Source organism: Bufo bufo, chromosome 2 (genome assembly GCF_905171765.1).
Source record: "Bufo bufo chromosome 2, aBufBuf1.1, whole genome shotgun sequence".
In the NCBI taxonomy this organism is placed as follows: domain Eukaryota; kingdom Metazoa; phylum Chordata; class Amphibia; order Anura; family Bufonidae; genus Bufo; species Bufo bufo.
In genome coordinates, this window is record NC_053390.1 from 456,734,255 (window position 1) to 456,751,252 (window position 16,998).

The 16,998-nt window shown below is 44.3% G+C and overlaps 1 protein-coding gene across 2 annotated transcripts in view; it reads right to left on the reverse strand.

Annotated features, from left to right (window-relative positions):
- The window catches only part of CRTC1 (CREB regulated transcription coactivator 1), a 177,317-nt gene that overhangs the window by 132,541 nt on the left and 27,778 nt on the right, over positions 1–16,998 (reverse strand). Inside the window, exon 2 of one of the 2 annotated variants that reach the window (XM_040417616.1) lies at positions 7,473–7,589. The exons of the other annotated variant lie outside the window; for it this stretch is intronic. Coding sequence (XP_040273550.1) covers positions 7,473–7,589 — 117 coding nt within the window. The remainder of the gene's footprint in view (positions 1–7,472; positions 7,590–16,998) is intronic. 2 annotated transcript variants of the gene reach the window in all.

Below are 16,998 nucleotides of genomic sequence, written 5' to 3' on the forward strand. Positions count from 1 at the left end.
ATTGACCCCGACATAGGAGGTTTGACACGGAAGTCTTTAATGGAGGACTTAAATAGGTGCCGGTGTTATGCTATGTAGAGCCCCTGACGAAGCCATTTGGCGAAACCCTGGTCGGGCGGACAGCGGACTGACTAAATATTTTAATGCTGATATCAAGTGCTTGTTTGGGAGTACAATAAAAAGAATTTTCATTTAAAAGTACCGTGGATGCTGCACTATGTTGCCATTTCTTTGAAGGTGAAGGAGTGTATGAGCTTTCGCTGGGCAGCATGGAGCGGTGAACAGGGCGTCTGCCTGTGATAAATCAAATTTTTCCTGTGTGCACAAGTGGCTACGCGTTTGTTGGGAGAAGCACGAACCAGAATCCATTTTTCTCTACTATTACATACAGGAAAGAGGACCGGCTCCTGTCATCTGGACTGCTGCTATTATTAATAACCTTTTGGGGTATACACGGACTACAGTGTTTACTGTTGCTTTGTTTTGTATTTAGTTTCTTTAAAAAACGCACTTTTATAATATGTTAATTACCTCGCTACCAGCAAGTAGGGCGGTTACTTGCTGGTAGCCGCCGCATCCTCCTTTCAAAAAAACGCCCCCTTCTCTTGTTGATTGACAGGGCCAGCGAGCGCTCTCCTCCTCCGGCTGGCCCTGTCAGCATTTCAAATCCCCCGATAATCGGTCGATCCCAAATATGGCAATACCAATTTTTTTTTATTTTTTTATATTCCCACCCCCCCATTTTCCATTTGCATCATAAAATCACAATTTAAAACTTTTTTTGCACTTCCATTTCGAATACTTTTTTCTTTTTAGGTCGAGGTAGCTGTGTAAGGGCTTGCCGTTTATGCGGTAGTTTTTATTGCTACCATTTTGGGTCACATTTGGCACTTTTTATGCCAGGGCTTGACAAATTACCTTATAAAGTCTTATTTTCAGCAACAAAAATAACACCTCTTAAATTAACATATAAAGAAGTCTAGAACCAAACAACATGGGCATTAACAACACACACAGCGGCAGTGTACAGTACCGCACACACACACACACACACACACACAGCGGCAGTGTACAGCACACACACACAGCGGCAGTGTACAGTACCACACACACACACAGCGGCAGTGTACAGTACCGCGCACACAGCGGCAGTGTACAGTACCGCACACACACACACAGCGGCAGTGTACAGTACCGCACACACACACACAGCTGCAGTGTACAGTACCGCACACACACAGCTGCAGTGTACAGTACCGCACACACACACACAGCTGCAGTGTACAGTACCGCACACACACACACACAGCTGCAGTGTACAGTACCGCACACACACACACACAGCTGCAGTGTACAGTACCGCACACACACACACACAGCTGCAGTGTACAGTACCGCACACACACACACACAGCTGCAGTGTACAGTACCGCACACACACACACACAGCTGCAGTGTACAGTACCGCACACACACACACAGCTGCAGTGTACAGTACCGCACACACACACACAGCTGCAGTGTACAGTACCGCACACACACACACAGCTGCAGTGTACAGTACCGCACACACACACACAGCTGCAGTGTACAGTACCGCACACACACACACAGCTGCAGTGTACAGTACCGCACACACACACACAGCTGCAGTGTACAGTACCGCACAAACACACACAGCTGCAGTGTACAGTACCGCACAAACACACACAGCTGCAGTGTACAGTACCGCACAAACACACACAGCTGCAGTGTACAGTACCGCACACACACACACAGCTGCAGTGTACAGCACACACACACACAGCGGCAGTGTACAGTACCGCACACACACACACACACAGCGGCAGTGTACAGCACACACACACAGCGGCAGTGTACAGTACCACACACACACACAGCGGCAGTGTACAGTACCGCGCACACAGCGGCAGTGTACAGTACCGCGCACACAGCGGCAGTGTACAGTACCGCACACACACACACACACAGCGGCAGTGTACAGTACCGCACACACACACACAGCGGCAGTGTACAGTACCGCACACACACACACAGCGGCAGTGTACAGTACCGCACACACACACACAGCTGCAGTGTACAGTACCGCACACACACACACAGCTGCAGTGTACAGTACCGCACACACACACACAGCTGCAGTGTACAGTACCGCACACACACACACAGCTGCAGTGTACAGTACCACACACACACACACAGCTGCAGTGTACAGTACCACACACACACACACAGCTGCAGTGTACAGTACCGCACACACACACAGCTGCAGTGTACAGTACCGCACACACACACAGCTGCAGTGTACAGTACCGCACACACACACACAGCTGCAGTGTACAGTACCGCACACACACACACAGCTGCAGTGTACAGTACCGCACACACACACACAGCTGCAGTGTACAGTACCGCACACACATATACAGCTGCAGTGTACAGTACCACACACACATATACAGCTGCAGTGTACAGTACCACACACACATATACAGCGGCAGTGTACAGAGTAGAGTTGTTGCGATACCAAATTTTTGATTCGATTTAGATACCATAAAAAGTATTGCGATACTCGATACCATTCGATACCACGCGGAAAAAATAAACAAAAAAAGCCACGTGCATTCCGCATTTTAAAAAAACAGCGAATCGCGCAGTTTTTTTTTTTTTTTTCTGTTCCGGCATTCATAGATTTTTTTTATATTTTAATAGTTTGGACTTTTCTGACGTGGCGATATGTTTATATGTGAAATTGGGAAAGGGGGTGATTTATACTTAATATTTAGGTGTTTTTTTAATATTTAATTACTATTTCCCCCCTTAGGGGCCAGAACCTGGGATTTTCTATTCCCTTGTCCTATTCACCCTAATAGATCTCTATCAAGGTGAATAGGACTTCACACTCTCCCTGCTGCCCTGTGCATAGTACACACGGCAGCAGGGAGCCGACTATGGCAGCCAGGGCTTCAGTAGCGTCCTGGCTGCCATGGTAACTGAGCGGAGCCCCAGGATTACACAGCTGGGGCTCCGATCAGAAGCTGCCACTGCCACCAATGAAGAGGAGCGGAGGGGACCCTGTGGCCACTGCCACCAATGATTTTAATACTGGGGGGTTGAGAGGGGCGGGCGCACTGTGCCACCAATGATTTTAATGGGGTGGGAGGAACACTGCGGCAACAATGATAATTAACCCTTAATACAGGAGGCGGGTACTGGCAGCAGATCAGAGGCAGTTAACCCCTCAGGTGCCTACAAAGGTCCCTGCACGTATAGGCGGCGGAGTGCCGGGAGCGACTGGGGGGCAAATACCTAGGCACCAGGACAAAATTCCTGATCGCCATGGCAACCTGGGATTTGTCGAGCCCTGTTTTATGCCATTTTTGGGAGGTGAGATGACCAAAAACAACAATTCTGTCATTTTTTTTTTTTCATTTTTTTTCCTTTATGGTGTTCACTGTGTGGGGCAATTAATGAGATCTTTTATATATTAGTTCGGAACGGACATGGTGAATCCAGTTATGTGTAATTTATTATATTTTCATTTTGTACCAATTAATAATGGCTAGATAAGGGGGAAAAAGAATTAGTTTAAAGGGAGTCTGTCACCTATCTGACCGGTTTCAAACAGGTGACATTGTTTAGTGGGGCACAAAGACATGACACAGATGTTACCCGTGGTTAGTTCTTCTGATGCTTCAAATCGCCCAAAAAGTCATTTTTATCATATGCTAATGAGCGGTCGCAAGTGCCCAGGGGCGGAGAGTTTTCTGAAAGTGCCCAAGTTCCCCCGCCTCACTCGCGCCTAACTCCGCCCCTTAGTAAGCTCAGGCCAGCCCAGTGGCTCTGTGACATCATATTTCCCTATAGGCTGTTCGGGCATCACTGCCGGGCCCGGGCATGCGCAGTGTTCTGCCCACTGTGGGCAGAGGGACAGGGATATGGAGTACGCATGCACCAGTTACTGGCGTGAAATTGGCGCATGCGCACTACATATCTCTGTGCCTCTGACCACAGTGGGCAGAACAGTGCGTATGCCCGGGCCCGGCAGTGATGCGCGAACAGCATACAGGGAAATAGTAGCCTACAGGGAAAGTCACAGAGCCACAGGGCTGGCCTGAGCTTACTAAGGGGCGGAGTTAGGCGCGAGTGAGGCGGGGGAACTTGGGCACTTTCAGAAAACTCTCTGCCCCTGGGCACTTGCGACCGCTCATTAGCATATGATAAAAACGACTTTTTGGGCGATTTGAAGCATCAGAAGAACTAACCACGGGTAACATCTGTGTCATGTCTTTGTGCCCCACTGAACACTGTCACCTGTTTGAAACCGGTCAGATAGGATAGGTGGATTTAAAATGGATTTGTTAAAAATGTATCTAGGGAACTTGAACATACAATGGTCAAAACACTTCACCTGACAGGTCCTCTGTACATGGTAAACCCAAAGGCCTTTCTAGGGTCTCCGTTTGCAATAAGAACCATCGAGACCCTACAATCTTGTTGTCGATGGGGTAAAGAGGGAGCCAACTCCCTCCATAAACCACTTAGATGTGACAATTTAAGAGTTGGGACCGAACCACATGCAGTCTCAAGGCCTTCCCACAAAACCTGTACAGCAGCATGTAATTGTATAATCTCAGAACGAGATATCTCACGCTCTAACTACAGTTTCTGATCTGCAATATTAACACAGCTGCAACTACTTTGTTAAAGAGGTTGTACCAGCAGAATAATGTATTTGTCATCCACAGGGTAGGTGATAAGTAGTGGATCTGACTGTTGGGAACCCACCGATCATGAGAATGGGGTTTTCTCGAGTCCCATGAATGAATGGAACTACTGCATTTCCTGGTGGTATGTGGCATTTCCCTAGCTTTTCTCTCCATCTTTCATCTGGCTCTGCTTCTGAAATCAGTGTTTGAGAAAGGTCTACTGACAGAGAACGTTCTCATTTATTTGTATCTTAGTGCATTGCACAAATAAACACTTCAATTTGATTGCACCCGAGTGCCAAGTTTTACTTTCTAAGAATGCAAAGACTGCCAGAGATCACAGAGGGCTGTATTCCGCTATCCCCAGCAGAAGCCACATGCATAACCAAATCTCTATTCACTCAGGGATTATTGGTGGGGGTCGCAGGCGTCTGTCCCCACCAATCACATACTTTTACCTCTCGTGGATAGGTGATCAGCTGTTATAGTAGGATAAACCCTTTAATGCTGCAGACAGCGCTCGTTTAGTCAGAGCTCTAATACTTCTGCGATGGAAGTTCAGACCAGACTCCTGCAAGCAGTCAGGTATTCTGCATAATTGGACGTATTTGGATAACTATTTATTTCTTAAAGAAAGTCTGTCACTAGTGACCTCCCTAGCCTACTGTTTGCATAGACAAAAAGCTTTGCCGCTGCCTTGCCTTGTCCACGAAACCAGCAAGGGAGGGGCTGGCCACAGAAAGAAAAAGGTTTTTGGTGCAATTAAAGCAACAGCAACTCCCTCATTGCACCGAATGCCTAATTATATTAGGAATAAGTATCAAAATTCGGGAACTGAGCCTGGAATAAAAATAAAAAATAAAAAAAATAACAAATTTATTGAGGTAAACTACAGCTGTGTGTGTACGTCAACAGACTCCCTTTAAAGGGTTTCTGTCACCCCATTAAACAGTTTGTTTTTTTTTTTCTTTACTAATAATCCCTATAGTGCGATCTCATGATACATAAGCAAATTAATCATTTGGTTCAGTAGAATTTGCTAAAAATCGATTTTTAAAATATGCAAATTACCTTGCTACCAGCAAGTAGGGCGGCTACTTGCTGGTAGCAGCCGCATCCTCCGATGGTAATGACGCCCACTCGGCATGCTGATTGACAGGGCCAGGGAAGGGAATCGTTCTCTGCTGGCGCTGTTAGAATTTGAAATCTCGCGCCTGCGCCGTACCTGTCTTCAATCGGCGCAGGCGCACTGAGAGGCGGCCGCTCTCTCGACCGCTCCATCCTCAATGCGCCTGCGTCGATGACGTCATCAAGTACACCCGGAAGAGATTTATTATTAATAATCGTTGGTGGTATAGTGTCAATAACTGTCATTTTTATAAAATTATTTATTCCCATTTCATTGGTGGTTTTTGTGGCAGCATGCTTATTATGTACATACTTACCTGATTCAAGCATCCAGCGACGTCACCAGACTCTCCGCCTCCTTCCAGCGATGCCGGAGTCTTCTCTTCCGGGTGTACTTGATGACGTCATCGACGCAGGCGCATTGAGGATGGAGCGGTCGAGCGAGCGGCCGCCTCTCAGTGCGCCTGCGCCGATTGAAGACAGGTACGGCGCAGGCACGAGATTTCAAATTCTAACAGCGCCAGCAGAGAACGATTCCCTTCCCTGGCCCTGTCAATCAGCATGCCGAGGGGGCGTCATTACCATCGGAGGATGCGGCTGCAACCAGCAAGTAGCCGCCCTACTTGCTGGTAGCAAGGTAATTAGCATATTTTAAAAATCGATTTTTAGCAAATTCTACTGAACCAAAATGATTAATTTGCTTATGTATCATGAGATCGCACTATAGGGATTATTAGTAAAGAAAAAAACGGTTTAATGGGGTGACAGAAACCCTTTAAGGGGCTAACTATTTTTCTCATAAAATCAAGGCCCTATTTCTGATCAAAGGTCCTCTATAAAAGGAATCGGTCACCTCCGTCAATCACTATTAAGTACACTAATTACATGTACAGAACACCTACTGCTCACTTCGGATCAGTCATTTGTATGTCCATACTCACCATCTCCCGCTATGTGCCCACAAACTGGCGGTGGAATACATACAGAGGACTTCTCCTAATGCTAGAGTACTCCAGGAGTCCTCTCAATGCATTCCATGGCTGGTTTGTGGGCATACAGTGGTGGAATGGGGGAGAGCATAGACATACAAATTACTTATTCGGAGTTAGGTGTTTTATACATGTATTACGGCACTTATTAGGGCTTATTGGAGGTGACAGATTCCCTTTAAACGTTCTAAAGTTGCATGGTCATGGCTCCTATGCTACCTTATCTAATGACATAATACAGGGGGGGGGGGGAAACTGAACTCAGGCATACAGATGCAGCAGAGTCAACAGTCAAAGTCATAACGCATTAACTAGATGTGATAACTCACCAAGTCTGTGTTAACTCTGCTACATCCGTATATTGTTTTTTGTTTAGTTTGCTGTGCAAGTGCTGCGAGGACTCCTGGAGAAAAGTATACAAGGAGAGCTATGAATCAGATTCAAGGGACTGCAAATGGCTGTTTACACCTATGCAATATTGTGTTAGGCCTTACAAAAACGACCAAACGGTTTATCTTTACAACAAAAAGAAATATAAACTTTGGATATTGCAAATTAGAAAAAAAAAAAACAAGAACTTCTGCTAATTTTCCATGGACATACAGACACAGATTAAGATACTCACCTGAAAAGGCAGGTCAATACCACTGTTCCCAATCTGATTGACGTTTGGCAGAGACCCTCCATAGTACTGCCCGCGGTTCTGTCCCAACTGCAAATATTGGGTCTTCTGTAGCTGTAACTAAAAGTGACACTCATCACTTGAAAGTGCAGTGAGCATTTAAAACAAATGCTAGTATTCATGACTGAACCTAACCCTATAAGATAACCATCAGGGTACATTAGGGAAAATAGGGATCCTGTTTATATGTTTTGTTTTCTTTCATATATTTAATAATATAGTTTTAAAAAAGTATATAGAGTGCTTTTTATATATATATATATATATATATATATATATATATATATATATATATATACTTAAAAATGGTAAAAGCAGTGCTTTTAGGTACAGTAAAATTATTCACGAACCAAAACCTAGATAACCCCACAGGTCATCCGTGCTGTGCAAGACAAAGGGTGCAATTGTTTTTTCCAGCACTATGAGTGCAGTGAAAGCTGCAGTCTCCCCTTGTACCCGTTTCCAACAGCATAGAGGGTAACATAAAACTAAAGACAAGCTTAGGAAATGGGAAACCCGAATTCAACAAATGGAGACTAATTATACACTGTACACAGCAACAAGAAGACTGTGCTATAAAAGAGAGCAGGGCACAACAATGCCAGTCATGGCACTGGTAAAGAAAAAAGTAAAATGGTGCCTTACTTTCACCAGAAGGAACAATAATAATAAAAATAAAAAATAAAAAAAAACTTCTTTCCCAAGAAAAGAACAAAAACTTAAAGCGAACCTTTCACCTGGATTTCACTTAATAAACTATCAAAAGTACCTTTATAGATCATCCTCATTGTGTTAGCACACTGTCTTGTCCCGCTTTTCTGCCATGTATATGCATGAAAAAAATCGCCTTATAAAGTACTCTTCTCCAGCTCCACAAGTCACAGTAGAAGTCAAGGGGGTAGCCCTTCCCTCACTCCAGGCTGTAACTCCCCTGCCCTAACCCCTCCTCTATGCAGTGTAATTGACACCCGGCTCAGTCGTACAGGCGGCGCATGTGCCGGACTCAAGCGCGATCCTGTAACTGAATCGCGCATGCACAGTCCCCGATGCCTGCCTGTCTCTTCCTCACGCGCGATTCAGTTACAGGATTGTAATTACACTGCATAGAGGCGGGGTTAGGGCAGGGGAGTTACAGCCTGGAGTGAGGGAAGGGCTACCCCCTTGACTTCTACTGTGACTTGTGGAGCTGGAGAAGAGTACTTTATAAGGCGATTTTTCCATGCATATACATGCCAGAAAAGCGGGACAAGACCGTGTGCTAACATAATGAGGATGATCTATTAAGGTACTTTTGATAGGTTCGCTTTAAGCTTAACAAGAGGAGACAAAAAACTTTGAATTAATAAATATGAATACAGTAGAAATTCCAGAATCTGAGACAAATAGTGATTAACCCTTACTGGAAAAAAAAAAAACTGTGGAAAAAATTTGAAATGCTTTTACTTAGGGGGCATTCATATGACCAGGCTTATTTTGCAATGCGCAAAATATTTGATGATGTCCATGCGACATCCTTTTTTTGTGAGGCCATTAATCAATAGGTCCATGGTCCGCATCTGTGGTCAAGAACAGGACAGGCAAAACGGAAATACAGATGTCTTCCGTGTGCTTTCCACATCTGTTCGCCAAGTGAACAGATTTGAAGTGTCTTAGAATCTACACCCCTCAAAATTACTCAAAACTTATCTTAGAAACTTTGTTAACCTCTTTAGGTGTTCCACAGGAATAAAAGCAAAATGGAGGTAAAACTTAAAAATGTCATTTTTTTGTGCAGATTTTCCATTTTAATCCATACAAAAGATTAACAGAAAAACAAACTACAACAATTATTACCCTGATTCTGAAGATTACAGAGACACCCCATGTGTGGTCGTAAACTGCTGTATGGGCACACGATAGGGCTCAGAAGACAATAAGCATCATTTGGCTTTTGCATGGCAGATTTAGCAGGAATGATTATTGGGCGCCATGTCGCATTTAAAGAGACCCTGAGGCACCCATACAGTAGAAACACCCCAAAAGTGACCCGATTTTGTTAAAGACATCACTCAAGGAATTTATCGTGGAGTGTAGTGAGTGTTTTGACCCAACAGGCACTTGATAAAATTTAGAGACACTTGTTTCATTTCTTCCAATAAAATGTTGTTTAGCTCAAAATGTTTAATTTTCACAAGGTGTAACAGGAGAAAAAGCACCCTATAATGTGTTAAACATTTTTCCTGAATATGGCAACATGCCATTTGTGGTTGTAAAACTGCTGAATAGGGACATCGGAGGGCTCAGAAAGGAAGGAACGCCATTTGGCTTTTGGAGGCCAGATTTTGCTAGAATAGTTTTCAGCCGCCATGTCACATTTAAAGAGACCCTTAGGAACCTCTGCAGTGGAAACCCCCTCAAAAAGTGACCCTGATTTAGAAACTGTACCCCTCATGGAATTATTGAGAGGTAAAGTGATTGGCTTGACCCCACAGTTGCGTCATAGAATTTTTTTAAGACTGGGACATGAAATGAAAAATTATATCTTAATTATATGTAGTTTTAGCCTCAAATGTTTCATTTTTACAAGTGGTAATGGGGAAAATGCATATTAAATTATGCTTCATAATTTTTCCTCTTACTCCTACGCGGTCAAAAACTGGTGTTTGTACACAATGCAGGGCTCAGAAGAGAAAAAGCACTGTTTGCAGTTGAGGCCTAGATTGGGGATTTATACAGCACTGGCCGACAACTGCAGACTTTGAGGTGAAATAAAAAAAGAAACCCCAAAGAAGAGACTCTGTTTTAGAAACCATATCCATCACACAGTAACAAATGGTGCAAAGTGAAAGAAAAATAAATAAAAAATTCACGGAAAGAGCATTTCAGTGCCAAATATGTTGTGCCCAGCATGTGCCTTTGTGAAAGTCAGCCTTTGTTTCCTGGTTTTAGAAACACAGCCTCTACATAACTTTTGCTTCCGCCGGCCGTGCAACAAGCTTTAATCTACACCAGCTCCCTTGCTGGCAAAGTTTAAGGTAATTTTCACGCCAAAAACTGGCGTGGAAAATGAAGAATGAGACAAGTCTGCTGGCCCCTTTTTTGGCACCTTTCGTAAAAGTTGCGTGAGCAGGGAAATTTATTTATTATTTTTTACACTTAAATAAAGCATTTAAAAAAAAAAAAACATGTTTTTGTGTTAGCATTTTCTCAGAGCCATATTTTTCATTTTTTTCCCCTAGCAATGGTGTGTGAAGGCTAATTCTTTATGGGATGAATTGCCATTTTCATTGGTACCATTTTGGGGTACATTAAATTTTTTAAATTACTTGGTATGTTTTTTTGGGAGGCTGGGTGAACAGAAAATGCTTTTCTGACATTTTTTAGGCAGATACAGTACGATGCCCCCTAGTACTTCCTACTCAATATGATGCCCCCTAGTGGCCTCTACATAGTATGATGCCCCTTATGCCCCCCTCACAGCAGGATGATGTGCCTCCATACAGAGCAAGGTTCCTTTAGTGTGCACCCCATACAGTATGAGGTTCCCTCAAGTGCACCCCACAAAGACAGACGGCTCCTAATTGCACCACACAAAGAGAGACGGCTCTTAAGTGCCCCCCACTCAGTATGATGCCTTATTAATTGGCCCCACACAGAGTGATACCTCTTATTACCTTCCCCACATTCCCTCGACAAACAGAGCACAGGAGGTCTGCACCAGTCTCTGCTGAGACTGTCACTCAACATTCCATGTGCTGATACAGTTGAAATCAGGATATGCAGGAGTCCAGATAGCTGGCATCCATGGTGCAGATTTGGACTTCCGTCTGCCAGTTGAGTTTCCATGGTGCAGCCTGTGGATCAGTCCTGTGTAATGTATCTCTGGGTATCATTAAGACTGAACATGGTGTCAGTCATGTGACCCCTGGCATTCAGTTAGCAAACAAGCAACATGACAGCCACACTTACCAACATTCTTGTTGATATATTCAGGACATTTAAGCTCGGACCTGGGAACGACTTTAATCAGACTGAGAACACCTATTTATTGTGTTCTGCGACGATTGAAAACAGCTGCATGCGGGACCACAGACAGGCCTTTTTTTTTTTTTTATGGCACACGTTAGGACAATAAGGATTGTTTGCTTCTAGGATGGACAACCCCTTTAAATGTTAAAAAGCAAAGGACACAGAAGAATTAAAGATCTGCATGACAGACAATGAGAGGCTGCTGTCCATTAGCTACCTAAACAGCGGTAACTGAATTCCAGGCCACATGACATGACTGGGTGGGTCACATGACTGATACCATGTTTCGTCTCAACAGTGGCCTACTGCACTAATGTACACCGTAACAAGGGTATATGAGCAACATTTTAAATTAAGTAAATTAGAAAACAAATTTTCTAACGTATAAATTGAGGGTCGTCAGCCATCTTTATTCTTTCTTCCCTCAGATATGGTTCTCTCAATGAATCATATTTCCCATCACACCTGACTTTGCAGAGGGAATAGAGTCTCTACACACTGCACTATGCTGTGTCCTCTGAGGGCAGCCAAGACAGATTAGTGACACAGCTGCTTTCCTCTTACACTGCAGGGTCTCCACGTATTCCTATAGGATACCGCTTGAGCTTATCTGCCCCCTCTCCTGTCATCTCCCCTGTCAGCTCTAACAGGCAGAAGGTGGGAGACCAGTGTGAAGCTATATTCAATAGAACTACACTGGAGAGTCAGCACACACAGATAGTACAGACAAGGAGTGGGAGTTAGGAGGTTTATAAAACTAATCACTGTATACACTCATCTAATATAGATTTGCACTCCTGGTCCTTCAGATAGGGGTATTCCCATCACAGACAATGGGGGCATATCGCTAGGATATGCCCCCATTGTCTGATACCTCCGGGACTCACACCTACAACAAGAACAGAGCGGGAAGAGCTGTGGCTGGAGGACCCCGGATTTCCCGGGGTCCGTCCACCACCACCAAGCACTGCTCCCATAGAAGTGAATGGGAGGGCACACCCGGCCCATGCGCCCATTAATTTATATGGGGCAGACGGAAATAGCAGATTCTCGACAGCCCCATGCACAGTGCACTCTCATTTCATTTCCCCGCTCCGTTCATTGTAGGTGCGGGTCCCAGAAGTGGGACCCGCACCTATCAGACAATGGGGGCACATTGTCTGTGATGGGAATACCCCTTTAAATCTTCAACAGAATACAGAGGAGTGTGGGGGAAGGGCCTGAAAGCTACCAGGAGGGATTTGATTGGTAACAATGTTATCCTATAGTTCACAGGAAGTCAGCCACAGGGAGAGACAGTTCTTGTTTACACATTAAAACAAGGAGTCAGACTTCAGATCAAATGCACAGGTTGCCATAATGAAAGGGTTCAAAATGTATGGATTCAACAGAGTTAGGGCTCATGCATACGACAGTTGCCCATTTTGCTGTCCGCAAAACACGGATACCCGCTATGTGTGCCACATTTTGCAAAATGGAATGTCTGGGTCATAATAGAACAGTCCTATCCTTGTCTGTAATGGGTAAGGGGGCAGGGAAAGAAAAATTAAAAATCTCGGACAACCCTCTGCAATCTCTTAAAGAGGACCTTTCATGGGTCCAGACATTATAAACTAAGTATTCGTATACGTAGAGCATAGTGCAGAGATCTAACTGCACTTAATATTTTTTTCTGGGCCCCAATCCGTTCGCACGCTGTGGCCCCTGTTGTATTCTCCCGCCTAGTATGGTAATTAATAGCATCAGAGCAATGAGGAAGAAACTGAGTCTTTCTCCGTGGGAGTCTCCTTCTCCCCTGGTTGTGAGCTGTCCATTCGCAGCGGAGAGTGTCACGGCCATGGAGAAGGTGAGCTTTTTTCCCCTCCCTGATTGGACAGCGCTACAGCCAGGGGAGAATGAGACGCCCACGGAGAAAGACTCAGTCTCCTCCCCATTGCTCCGATGCTAATAATTAGCATACCAGGCGGGAGAATACAACAGGGGCCACAGCGGGCAAACGGAGCTGCGCCCAGGAAAAAAAGTAAGTACAGTTAGATCCCTGCACTATACCCTAACGTATCCTGATACTTCGTTTATAATGTTTGAACCCATGAAAGGTCCTCTTTAAGCTGCATTTACATAGCTTCAGGTTCGGGATGAATATCTGGAATGAGTATTTGTAGGAACTGTCCCAATACTCGTCCTCTGTAAAGATGCAGCATACCACCAAACAAACGAGCGAAACGCTTGTTCATCGGGTGAAATGATCGGAGGTTTGGACACCTCAATAATTGTTCCCAGGCGGCAGGGATTTTGTATCAGGAGCAATAGGACGAGCAATAGCAGTAGTCATCCCTCATAATGTGGAGGTGATCACTGCATATTAATGCAGCACTTCAATTCCACTTAATGAGCAGCCAATTGTCTAGAAGGAATGCCTCCATTCCAGCAATTGGCTGCTCCTCGCAGCATCTAAATGCAGCTTTAGAATAAAAAATAAATAAATAAACAAACATTGCATATTCAACAAGTTCTCTGCGGTGCTGGTCAGGTACTCCCATCGCTGTCTATTTTCAAAAAGCAGTGGTGATATGTTTCAATATGGCACATGAGCGCTGCAGCCAATCACTGTCCATCAGTGGGGTCAATTTCCTAAACCTCGAAACGCGTTTTGTACTAACCCCCATGATTGGATTACAGACACACAACTTTCGATTGATTTAGGAGGAGCAGGAATTATTTTTTTATAGATCTGATAACGCCAGCCGCACGAGGTCCCTGCTGCACAAGGGAAAACCAGTACTTCCAGCGAACCTACGTGGACTTCCGGTGTTGGCGTGGGATCTTCTGAAGACTAACAGCCCTCGAGACCGGAGCACCGATACATACAGGAGGCGCACCGTGCAGAGGGTAGGCGATTCCATTGAAGTCCCCTGGGTAAGATCGATGTGTCTGCATCAATAAGCGAAACTGGAAGCTGATTATACCTAGAGCATTTTTAATGTACACTTTTTGGTGCAAGACACCAGCATTATTTTGGTTTTGTATGATCAATCTACTGATGGACGAATATTTCCCATTTTTTGCTATATTTTTTATCTGTATTATTGTTATATCATACCACGCATGATTACCACCATTATTGCTGCTACTATTTTATCAGCTGTGACAATTTATTTATATATTTTAGGAGTAATAAATCTAATATATACCAATACTATCTACTGTTCTCATTGCCATCGAGACTGCCCCACTGTTATTCACTAGTGATTAGATATCGTTTGATCTTTGTGTAACTGCTCTAAACTAGTGGGTTTGATAGTAATCTGATATCGTTTGATCTGTGTGTAACCACAAAAAAGGGGCAATTCTAATGTTGAGGAGATGTTAACAGCGGCTCAGCTAATGCAAGAAAGAGAGGAAAATGTTTCAGAAAGTATTTTGTGATACTGTGTAGCAGAGATATCCGGTATTATCCGGAAATACGTAGTATTGTGTAAGAGTTCTCCCTAGAGGCTGCATATCGAAACTGCATAAGTAGGAAAGTGCAGTAGGAGGTAGATTAAATGAAAGTTTGTGGATAAGTGTATTGAAAAAAAAGGAAAGTTGATTAAAGGGAAATAGGCTGGTGCAAGCTGAGTTATGGTGAAAATTGGATATGAAAGTGATTGACAGAAGTTGGAGAAATGATCAGCATTTCTACTACAAGATGGAGGATTTTGAATCCTATAGAGAACAAAGAAGTTGCCATGTGGCATCCCATCCCCCTTTTCTCAAAATCTGCTGTAAGGCTACTTTCACACCTGCGTTAGGTGCGGATCCGTCTGGTATCTGCACAGACGGATCCGCACCTATAATGCAAACGATTGTATCCATTCAGAACGGATCTGTTTGCATTATGAAGAACAAAGTCAAAATGGATCCGTTCTGACTTACATTGAAAGTCAATGGGGACGGATCCGTTCTCAATTGCACCATAATGTGTCAGTGAAAACGGATCCACTCTCATTGACTTACAATGTAAGTCAGGATGGATCCGTTTGGCTCCTCATCGCCAGGCGGACACCAAAATGCTGCAAGCAGCGTTTTAGTGTCCGCTTCCAGAGCGGAATGCAGGCGGAACGGAGCCAAACTGATGCATACTGAACAGATCCGTATCCATTCAGAATGCATTGGGGCTGAACTGATCCGTTTTGAACCGTTTGTGAGATCCCTGAAACAGATCTCACAAACGGAATTCAAAACGCCAGTGTGAAAGTAGCCTTACCCACACTGGTTATTCTGTGTCTTAGTTCCACAATAACTTTTCCTGTTTTCTTTTTCCTCTGAAATGTGCTTCTCCAGAGGGAACCCCTCCCATCGTGTATTCCGCTCCTTTCCATTCCCCTACAGTGGTCTAGTGATAGTCCCCCCCCCCCAGGAATTCAACCCCCCTTATGGTGGGGGCTGGTAATTGGTAATGCATGTGCAAACTGTGAAGATACTAACATGTGTGTTATCTATAGATCAGGGATGCTCAACCTGCGGCCCTCCAGCTGTTCTAAGACTACAACTCCCACCATGCCCTGCTGTAGGCTGATAGCTGTAAAGCTGTTTGGGCATGCTGGGAGTTGTAGTTTTGCAACAGCTGGAGGGGCACAGGTTGAGCATGCCTGCTATAGATCTTCCAAGACAGGGCTCCATTCATGTTATAGGTCCCAGTATTGGATTAGATCCAACGATGTCTGCGAATAACCTTTCCCAATTGTATGTTCCACTAGTTCAAAATGTGCCTGTAGAGATTATTCCTATGATGCCTACTGGAAGTGTCCCTGACCAATCCAGTCAGTCAATCTAAGTTTGCACCCATTCTAAGTCCTTATTCAGATGAGTGGATTTCAGTCACAGGAAAATGTGAGAGATTTCTAGTATCATTTTATGATGTATGAAATCTGCTGCACCCAGTAGTAACATCAATTTTACCCGATAAGTAGAGCTCTAAATTCAGAGGACTTACCTATGCTGTTTTGTAGAGATTTAGTGGGAGAAAAAAAATTGAGAGTTTTCTCATGTTGTTAGTGAGATTTAGAAGGTTTAGTCCAATGTAGAACTGGGGATTCTTTCTCTCAAGATTGTAGAGTGGGTGGGGCAGGAAGCATTTAGGTGATTATCCTGTCACACTGTCAGAATATGCATCAGGAAAAGGCAGAGTGTGGAGAAAGTTTTCAATAGTCTCCAGGAAAGTTGGGTGGATTTGGGCTTTGAGCATACCATAGATATGCATGAGAAAATCTTAAAAGGGATTCTGTCACCAGGTTTCACCCCTGTCAGCTAAACATATGCTGATGTTCAGGGCGTCTTCACGATTCCTAATGTGGGCTTATAAATGTCATCTGTGGGCTTATTTAGCTAAAAAACAGCTATTACTAACCTGTCAGTCAAACAAATAAGGTGCCCAAGGGGATGTTAATGGGTGCAAGATGCCCGCCGCACCCACCGCCGC